At 39.0% G+C, this 11,023-nt stretch overlaps 1 protein-coding gene and 1 non-coding gene across 3 annotated transcripts in view; both read left to right on the top strand.

Moving 5' to 3' along the window:
- The first annotated feature begins 302 nt into the window (after positions 1-302).
- TRNAA-AGC (transfer RNA alanine (anticodon AGC)) lies at positions 303-375 on the top strand. The gene has a single exon. It is a non-coding gene; the product is annotated as a tRNA-Ala (tRNA).
- A 5,889-nt stretch (positions 376-6,264) lies between these two features.
- LOC145996950 (uncharacterized) overlaps positions 6,265-11,023 on the top strand; it is a 250,359-nt gene continuing 245,600 nt past the window's right edge. For both annotated transcript variants that reach the window (XM_083133548.1, XM_083133539.1), the window contains exon 1: positions 6,265-6,483. In XM_083133548.1, coding sequence (XP_082989674.1) covers positions 6,373-6,483 — 111 coding nt within the window. In that variant the 5' untranslated portion in view covers positions 6,265-6,372. The remainder of the gene's footprint in view (positions 6,484-11,023) is intronic.

Here is an 11,023-nt window from a genome sequence, read left to right as displayed (position 1 = left end):
AAGGGAAACAGAGAAAAAAGAAAGAAATGACCTTATCACTGACATGTAGTAGAAAGTAGTTCAATATTAATTAACTCACAATGCAAAATAATTATTACGTTCTTGAAAAAGCACTTCCTGCCTACAGGGAATATCTTAAACACAACTTCAGATAGCTCCGAAAAGCCACGTAACGGCAAAGGCCTTTGACAGCGTTCAGAGGCAACCAAATAGCCACCACGCCCATTACGTAATTTCTGTGGCTACTGGGCATGTGTACTTTCACTTCTCTATATGCCTTTATAAAGTATAGTATTGTACCTGGGGATGTAGCTCAGATGGTAGAGCGCTCGCTTAGCATGTGAGAGGTACTGGGATCGATACCCAGCATCTCCAAAAAACATTTTGCAAATTTCTCCTTTTTTTAAATCATTCTTTTGTTCAAACTTATGCGATAGAAATAATCCACGGGTTGTTAACAAGCTAGGAATTTAATTGGAATCATGCATTCCTATAACCACACTAATGTTATAACAAAATTGATGATAGGGATATTTAATGATTTGCTTTATTTTTCTTTACTTTTCTGCCGGCATTGGCTAATCGGGTGAAGATGAAAGGTGATAAAATGAAATTGGTGAGATGACAAAATCACAAAAATACATAGACAGGATACAACACATAGGCGTGCGCAAGGGGGGGGGGGTGTGGCAAGAGGGCATTTGCCTCCCCTAATACTCTCACATAGCAATTTATTGTGGAGGAATCTTATCACCGTTATTAAACAATATTGTAATTTTTTTTAAAAAAATAAGTATTATCAAGCCAATGAAAGTTTTAAGCAACTATACTCTGTCCCAGCTAACTCTGGAGCGGGTGAACGAAAACCAGTCTCTGCGCAAGTATTGACGCGAAATGTCTTCACCAATGAGCACTTGAGATGGACGGTAAAGCGGCTGCAGTTTCCAGCCTTCGAGCAGTGCGTACTGCTTCGCTGCCCACTCGATTTGCCCCGCTTCTCTGATGCTATGCGCGGCGTTGCTCCATAGTTAGTGGAGACAGGGTATACAGAGGGGGAGGAAGGTACATTATTTCGTATGATATTTAACTATCCAACTACGTTCCCTAACAAGTTTCCTGTTATTAACACTGCCACACACTTTATTGGTTAGTCTTGTGTTACGTCTACGTGTTTGCAAAATAAATTTCCCATATACAGGAAATCAGTAGTGGCGATTGGTTGACAAAACTGGGGGGGGGGGGGCAAGGACAATTTACTTTTTCTTTGTAGACAAGGCTTAGCATTAAGAGACCATAGTGCAGGGGCAAAACTTGGGGAGAGGGGTTAGTTGCACCCCTAATCACCGTCAATGTTGGAAATCAATAAAATATGTATAGTTGCTTCGAATCTGCTGTGCAAAACCATGTTTATGTGTAAAAATATTCTCTGTACCACAGAAGGGGGAAATAAAGGGGGGGCAAAGAACATTAGTGCCACGGAATTTTAAATTCACCTAATGCATTGATTTCCGGCGGCACACTCTATAGACGCCCCTGTCTCATACTTATAAATACAATATAACAGTGAGATGAAATTAGGTTATTTTTCCTCCGATTGAACTTCCCTCAAGGCTTTGCCCCTCCTAATCAGATTATCTGCGCGCACGCCTATGATAAAACACAAACTCCACATAGGATTATACTGGCCGTGAGTCCGGTGAATATTCGTGCATTTTGCTGTTATCTAGATAATAGTAATAATATAACCCGTGGCTATACAGCCCGTAAGGGTCTTGGTCTATCTCCCGACTGCCAGTCTCCCTCGCATAATCGGAGATGTACAACCTGTAATGGGGTGACGTGGGGTTAACACATCAAAACACTAGCCGTTATAGGAGATATCCGTGACCGGGTTACGCTACTCGCTCGTAGCTCGCCAATTTCCTCTCGACGGTGGGTTGCCACCGACCCTATACACAGGCCGAGCACCCAGAGACTGAACCCAGGCGGACTCATGTCGTCCGGCATAAACAGGTTGTGAAAGGTCGACCCCCTGTCTCTGGTTTCTATCCGGCCCTCTGGATTACTACCTTTGTATTATCCTTTCAATATCTCCTTCCACCTCACCCTGGGTGCCAAGCGAGCGGATTATACAGGCAGGTTATTTCAGTCGTTTACCGCGAGAGCGTCGACCGCTTGGCGGCTCAGTCATGCAGCAGGTCCCGGCAAATTGCGTTACAGGAAGTCCATAACAGAAACCGCTCGTTTTGTAACGTTTCCACTTTTCACAATTACAGTTACAATCACAATTGAAATAAGCACATACCTTGTCGCAAGGATGCTGGAAACGGTGTCCTCCCAAATACAAATATCTCTGGCACCTTATTTCTGACATCTAATCTTAGATTAGACATCGCTACTTTATCCTCAGTTGTTGCGAGAGCGCCGGTAGTATATCGGGGGAGTTGTCAGCCGCAAGAGGGCGCTTCATACTGCACACATGCTAGTCTTCACATTCTAATTATTATGCAATTAAATATAGATTGATACAATTAAGCCCCTAAAGCCACACCTGCCGGCAGTGATGCCAACCGTAGGGACATGTCCCTACGCATAGGGACTTTTCACCATATTTCGCCCGCGTAGGGACGTAGGAACAGATTTTGCCAAATGAGAGAAAACGTAGGGACTTTTTTCAATCTTGGAAAATAACATTTTATTGTGCAAAGGTGTAAAGCTTACTCGCCAGTCAGTTGCACTTTCTTCGCACTCGGTTTGGAATGAATGGATTAGTTTATCTGGATACTTTAGCGAGGAGGAGAAAAAAGAACTAACTAATAAATCTCCATCAGAATTTTGGAACATGTTATCGGTTACCAAGAACTTTCAAGGCAAGTTCTTTTTTGAAAAAATTTTTTCACTCTCTCGAAAATAGTGCTAACATTGCCACATTCTAACGCGAAAACGGAAAGAATATTTTCAATGTTAAGTGATACAAAAACAAAAAAGAGAAATAAAATGGGACCAGAATTGTTAAAGACTGCAGGAAATAAATCATCACCAACCAACATCTATCTCTTGACAGCAGCAGCATGCATGACTTCAAATACAGTAACATAATCAACAGTAAACGACTCGACGTTATTACAATACCGGACCCTTCTGTAATTTCTATGCTACATGTTATACTCACGAAAAAATTAGTCGTGATGATTTATCTCAAGTTAACATGTTGGGGTGAGGTGAAAAAAATGTTCATTAACGTGTAGAAGTTGTAAAATAAGCTTTTCAATTCTCGCAATGATTCTCCGTATACAAGTATGGTAGCCATATTTGTTGATATGAACAATTGAGGTTCGCAATTAGTTACGCTGTCTGCAGTGTTGCCACACTGTTGATTTCATACTTGGTGAGCATGGATCGTCTAAGAATGGCGGAAGAGAACAGTAAAAAAGTTGTTAATGTTTGAACAGATTGTTAGGTGGAGTGTGCTGGAGGTTGGCCGTGAGCTAATTAATAAACTTATGGATTTCGGTATTTTGCCCAAAGAAGGTGCTTACATGTGAAAGTGACAATCACAATATAGAAGAACATGTGGAATGTGGACTGATTTGATTACAGGTAAGTTTGGCAACAGTGCATCGATCGTGAAATTGCAGGATACGAAAATGGCGTCTTCGATTATAAACGTTTGCCGGTAAAGTGCTACGAAAATAAGATTTTTTATCGGTTCGTAATCACAATTAGCGCAAAACCATTCACGGATAGCCCCAATGACCATTCTCGGTAAGGTTTGGTTATGTTAGGTTAGGCAAAGCAAACATAGTTAAAATTTGGGGTCGATAAATCATGCACGAGTAGCCCCACAAACCATTGACGGATAGCCCCACGAACCATTCACGGTAAGGTTAGGTTAGGTTAGGATAGGCAAACATAGTTAAAATTTGGGGTCGTAGTAATATCAGGAATGTATATTTCGTTTTTTAAGTATTGAAAACGCAAAATCTTCCGGTAAATAATGAGCAATAGTGCCGATCGCGGACCACTCAATTTAACTTATTTTGCAATTTCTACAAATGACACCCAAATTTTAACTACAAATTCGTGATTAGGAGGCCTCAATTAGTGAGTATGCGAAATATTACAAAAATTGGGGAGGGGACCTGTAACTTAAATTCGCTCCTTCATTAGTTGTGGAAGCACCGAGCAGAAAGATTTGGTAAGTAAATGTGTATATTTTATCTTCTGTTTTGCATGCTCATGAAGTGCTGTTTATTTAGTCGCTTTACTTGGCCTAGGGACATTTGGTCAGTTGTATGGACATTATGACTAAGTATGTCGGGACATTGCCGAAAAATTGTTAGCAACACTGTCGGCTACCAGACATAGTGAGTGTACGCTCATGTTCACTTCAGTTTGCGTTTATCAGTACGCGTGTTGTTTATACTGTGTTATTGAGTTTGTGTGCTATTCAGTGCTAGTGCTTTATTGTGTGTTAATTGTTATTCATTCATCACTTTACGCTTTCGGTTTGCTTTATGCGCCGGGATGCTGTATTCCCTTTCTGTCAACTGAGGATAAAGTAGCGATGTCTAATCTAATATTAGATTAGAAAATCACGGATAGACGAAATAAAATACATCCTTTACATAACCTCCCTGCATTTGCGCCGGAATTACGAAAGGGGATTTCACATAACATTTATAATTTTAGTCTCTGGTTCGTTACACATGTACAGCAAGTGAATAAATATTGGGTTTAAAATGGACAGTATTGTAGTTCTTAGAGTTAATTCTTAAATCAGAACATTCCGAGTAGGATTACATTGGTTTATTTTACGTTGATATATATATATATATATTTACATAGCTTTCCATGTGTGTCTTGCATAGACCAAATTAACAAAACTCTAAATCAACATGATTGCGCACCTATGGCTTACACCATCGGCCCTTCCTTTACCGCAGAGTTAGCATAACTATCTCTGCGCGCCTACCATCAGCTTAAATGATATTCCGTTCATTAGAAATGCGTTTCCTTACGCCTTCACCCTTTCTTTTGTGCATCAATTATTCAATACGAAAATATCCACATATTCAAAGCTTTTCTAAAGGGGACTTGGGACAGCAAACAGGGGTTGGCTTACACCAAATGCTACATTATTATATTAAGTCTAGCCACCAAAAGTGGACTGAACTCGAGGAGACGTTCCTCGTTGTCGAATCGATGGGGAAACACTGTTTTTTTCTAAAGCCCAACTGGCCATTTTTATAGTCGAGGTAAACGTCCGTGAACGTGGACCCGTAGCACAGGAAAATATCCCAAGTAACGGTCTTTTGAAAGACAGCTAGCTCTCCCCAACCGGGGAGATAAAAAACAGGGGAATCTAATATCCAGCAAAGCACAATCCAATAAGCACATATACTTACATACAGCAATAACATAAAAGTACACTCATGGAAACATATTACTGAACTTGTAGCTGGCCAGCAATTAATTAATATAATAACACAAAAACAGTAATGGTCAATCCAACCATTACAAGGTAAATAGATGATATTAGAAAGAGAGATAAGAACACGTATTCCATAGCTAGCTTATGTCTAGAATAGTTAAGATCACTAAATTTCTCATAATAACAGCTAGCCTACCAAAGAAATTGTCAATTTTTTAAAAGATTGGTTATTTTATTGAGTACCTAAAAGGTTATTAGGTCCAGCTGATAAACAGTAAAGTCTCTGATCAGTATTTTTATGCGTATTATTTTTAGTAGTGGTGCGCATAAATTTTTATAGGCACTGTCAACGCAAAGATGTATGATCATAATTTAATCCTTATTTTTATGTACTGTACGTACTTCCTTACTTTATCTACGGAAATTAATCGACTTCAAACTATACAAGTAAACAAGTATTTTTTCTATTTAATTATGTACTTGGTAAGTGTTAAATACCCCCTTCCTAAGCTGTGATAAACCAAATAAGCGAGCAAGCTGACACTGGCTTGTCCAATTCGAGCATTCGTTCCTGTCATTCTTGATCCCAAATTACAAAAAAGATATGCAAGTTATTCAACAGATTTATATGTTTCAAAGTGAATCAATTTCAATACAAATAGTTTTGAAGACCATATTGTAGATATTTCATGCGTCCCGTGCAAATGTTTTAAAGCCCTTTATTTTTTGCCGCTGTGACAGGTAAGTGAATGGTGGGTGCGTTTGAGCTTGCCACCTGGCGGCCAAACAGAACAACAGTCGACTAGCGGCAGATGCAAGGCCAAAGACCGCTTCCCTCGTAGTTGCTCGCGAACCGTGTGAACGAGTGGATTCTCTGTTGTGTCGTTTGTGCAGACTTTGTTGTGTTCTTTTCCCTCCCTCAGACGCCTTGTGATCGAATGGTACCAGTGCTCGCTGTGAAAGATATAGTTTGTGTACTTTTATTTGTGTGTGCCTTGCTGAAAACGGTTTTTCGCGTTTCTGCAAGTCGTGATCGAAAGAAAACTGGGGTAAGTTCGATTTGTTCAAAGCTGATTTTTAAGTTATCGTACTGTTAAGTTAATTGAAATCAAGAGCGCACTGGCTTAATAAGACCCGTGCAGCATAGCACGTGTTGGGGATGGGGGGGGGGGGGGCAAATCTCAATGTAGAATTAACTACACGAAGTAATGAAAAATGAGGCCCAAGTTCATTTTCTTTTATTGGGATTTCATCATGTTATGTATTTTTTACATGGTTCAATTGCGATTTATGTCTGTTAACACATACTTCAGAGTTTTAGCGATTACTTACTGCGTGTTTCCTTGACACTGGTTTTTCACTTCCATATACTTCTTTGTAATTCTTGGCGCCAAAATGTTCGAAGATTTTGTTCAATACATGCTTTCATAGGTTACAAGGATCGGGTTTAGTTCCCATACAATTATAATAATGTCCCTAAATGTTTTCGTAGTGTGTAATGCGTCATGCGTGCGAAATGGGGAGTTTTGCGCAATGTACCAAACATCTTATTTTACCCTTAAATTATTTTTTTTCGAAATGAAAACTCTGCTGATTTGTTTCAGGAAGGTTTAAAATTACTTCTACATTCATTCCCACTCTTCTGCGATACTTGCTGTCGCTTCTATCAACGAAGAATGCCTTGTCCGTGAGGAGCCCGCATGCTTGCAAATTATTATTTTTTTCAACATAAAAAGGTAACTTTTTCGAAATCCAAACAGTGATCATTGCTTTTAGGAAGGTTCAAATTTCGTGTGACAATGATTGCCAAAATTCTACGATAATTAGTTTTTCTGCTAGGACAATTTGAAAAGAATCGTAAAACAATCTGAACAGTTATCACTTAGAATGTCATGCTAACAGCTTCACCACAGAGTCTGGTAGTTTTGAATTTCTCGTCGATATTTTCCTTAGCGGACCCAATCAATTACGCTGAGATTACTCCTAAAGGGAAACTATTGGCTAGCACACTCCTGATTGAAACCAAAATGCAATCGAAGTACTGTTGAAACTAAACTCGATGTGGCATAGCATTATTATTTTGGCTAACGGTTGCTGTCATGGATACCGTTAAGTTTAAGACTGCCTGCTGTGTATAACATTATCTCTTATGTTTTTCCCCCTTACAGATATTAGTGGGCATATTGTCTAGCTATTTTCGTCCTTTTAACTTTAACTTCTTAAAATAAAATAGTATTATTGATTGAACAGATGTATTTTTTTTGGGCTTTCTTTCAATTCTTGAGCTACGATTCGTTGTAAACAAAGTGAATGAACAATGTGACGGAAAATTGGCTTCATTCGCGTTGTGTGTAGAATGTCAGGGTCGGTGAATCCCGGCAAATCCACCCCCCTCTCGTTTTCATACTATAGCGGCATGTAATACACATTTTATTTTTTTGTAAATAAATCAGACAAGCGCGCCTGCCACAAGAATTCCTGCATTTAATAAGTTTGTGCATTAACGGGGGGTGGGGAGGAGAGGAAGCGAGAGATGCAATAAATTCGTTATAGTAGTTTGCTTGCAAGAGCACAAATATTCAAATATGTAATTAGACTTTACTGAGATAAAAAATACAATTTCATTGGTAAAGGTGTATTTACGAAGTCCATTAATTTTACACAAATGTGGGTACATGATACAAATTAAACATTATTGTTTGAGAACATTGCAAGGGTGGCTCCAAACCCCAATGACCCCATTAAAAAGCACTGGCAAAAGCAATTATAATTTATATACAGACAATTAATTTACGGCATTGACATTCAAGCATCTAACTTTCGTTATTGTCAGTATTAAAAGTTTCATCTATTTTTTTTTTTTTTACAGTGGGCGGTATTTTATTATTATCCCAGTGCGATATGACCACAACTCACCCCCACCCACAATTATTCAAAGTATTCGATACCTGGATGAATTCTTAGGGGATGAATGACAGACGTGTCTCTCCACAAAGCACACGTTAATTGTTTCTAACCGAAATCAGATTCGGGAGTAGGCAGGCCCCATATTTCAATTCCTGGAAACTAAAAGCCAAAGAAAATATTTAAACAAGGGAGACTCTCACAACAACGATCCTTCTATTTTATCTGAGGTTCCTGGGTGATGGATCCTCAGCCCCTCAATTTGTTTATTCGGTTAATAAGCGGTACATATTCCGTTAGTCTGTACGAGTAAACGGCAATGCATTGTTTAATGATGGCGAAGCGAATGGAAGGACACAAAATATCCTGGAAAAGCATTCTAGAAAAGTAGCACAAATATGTTAATGGAATTATACATAACCTCATAAAGTTATGTATTTCTTACACTGCTGTGCGCACATGTTTAGTTTAGCATCAGCATTCTCGAGTGGGCTAGCTGTTGACGACCCGCTTGCTGTGTAAGCAAATCAACGCTTATGTGAATATATCCTGTTAGTGTGTTTACCTGTTGCGCTTGAACGTACACTTATTTCTTCTCAGTGAATCACGTGTGTAGATATTTACCGACTGTATTAATGCCGTGGTCGTACTTCATATAATACATTTACTTTCTTTTTTAAATAAAATAAACAATAAGAATTTGTGAACCGGTCGATGGCGTGACACGTTTCTCTCCAAGAACGTGATGTAGTAGTACCAGGGTCCTTCAGGACATAATACTTCTCGGAGCAGACTTTTGAATCTTTTTTATGAAACTCTTCATACTAAAGGCAACGTGGTTTGTACGAATGAAGGTATCTCCGAATTGTCGGAGGCCGCGCGTAATACCTCAAACAGTTAGCGCCCTGAGCAAAGTGGTTAGGAGGCGTTCTCTGCTGCAAATGTTCTCCGTTACTTGCATTTCTGTTATTGCTGGAAGCACAAGAGAGCAAGAAACACACGGAGTTTCATTTATATTCTATGCATTCATTTTTTCGGACTTAACCTGAAATACTTCCTCTTGAACACTAATGCTTATCTTTCCAATCGACTGCGTACCATTTCGCTACATTAGGTTTTGACCACATCAACCCCCCCCTCCGGTCACCGTGAATTCCAATTTCGCCTAATGGCTTATCAGTACACCTTGGATATTTAGGTTTTGTTACGTACCCAATAGGATCAAGTAATGTGAATAGTTTGCCAAAGACTAATAGAGATGGCAGCACCAGGCGTGCAAGCTTAAGAATTGGCATAATATATGTGAATAATTTTATAAATAAGAACAAAGCAAATTGGAAAGATGAAAAACGATAGATTATATTATAAGAAGACAAAGAATAAGTATGGAAGAAGTAAATTAATATATATATCTTATAAATCAAATCAATGATCACATGTAAGTTAATATGAAAATTAAGGAAGTCAAAGCAATGATACAAGTTTGTGTCTTTGAACAGATATTGCATCTGTATGATTGATTTACCATTCCTATAGGGGAAATTTTGTTTGCGCCCCACAGCACTTTTTGGTTGCGCGGTTTAACCGTAGCACCTACTTGGATGCGCGTGTAAATCGTTTGCACCAAGTATACACTCTGTTGTACCTAGTTAGTGGTGGCGCGTTCCAATTGCAGCCCCAAGGGAGGATATTAGTATTATTCCCAAAGCTTAGAGGAAAAAGTTGGAAAAGGATAAAGGAATTCGTTAAATAGTCAAAACCGAAATAAATTGAAATCCAGAGGGAAGTCCAGATCCTCCATATTGAGAAGGAAGTCCAGATCCAGACCGTCCATTGAGAAGGAAGTCCAGATCCAGACCGTCCATTGAGAAGGAAGTTCCGATCCAGGCCGTCCATCAAGAAGGAAGTCCCGATCCAGAACGTCCATTAAGAGGGAAGTCCAGATCCTCCATATCGAGAAGGAAGTCCAGATCCAGACCGTCAATTAAGAAGGAAGTCCCGATCCAGATCTGTCCATTACGAAGGAAGAATATTGAGATGAAAATTGACTGTAAACGAGAAAATTATAGAAGAATGTAGCTTATCATGTAAAATTCTTACTCCATGTACCCTGTGTTTAAATAATATATTCGTTTAAACGTCTCCATTGGAAGGCATCCTGTCTGGTTTCGTTGTCTACAAAGAACCCTACCCTGTAGATAAGATAGCTGAGATTTAAGATTAAGGTTTATGTACCTTTGCACCAAATGAAGGTAGCAGTTTTTAACCTAATGTTAGCGTTTCGTTAAAAATTCAACAACTGATGAAGTTTTATAGTGCCTAAAAAAACTATTTTGGGTTTATGAACCTAAATCGAGCCATTTTTAAGGATTTTATATTTTTAAAGATTTTACAGAATTTTTATGTCTCACATTTGCTTTGTTTGGTCACGAAAAAATTCAATGCGAACGTGTTTGAAACTTACTGTCTGTCGATTTCCCTTCCTCCAAGTCCATGGTGATTTTTCAAAGCTCTAAACAAAGTGTCTGGTGCCACCGTTACCTGTACAATCCAAAGTTGTCCGTCTAATCTGTGTGGTCTTGCTCACTTTCGAGTCACTTCGGTGCTTTGTGGCAAATTAACATTTCAGCATTGAAGCTTGCACCACTAACTATGTTTTTGTTGAAAGATTATTTTCAGCACATA

Source organism: Lepisma saccharinum, chromosome 1 (assembly GCF_977018435.1).
Source record: "Lepisma saccharinum chromosome 1, izLepSacc3.1, whole genome shotgun sequence".
Classification (NCBI taxonomy): domain Eukaryota; kingdom Metazoa; phylum Arthropoda; class Insecta; order Zygentoma; family Lepismatidae; genus Lepisma; species Lepisma saccharinum.
Note: the sequence above shows the minus strand (reverse complement) of the source record. Positions and strands in the feature narration are given on the sequence as shown.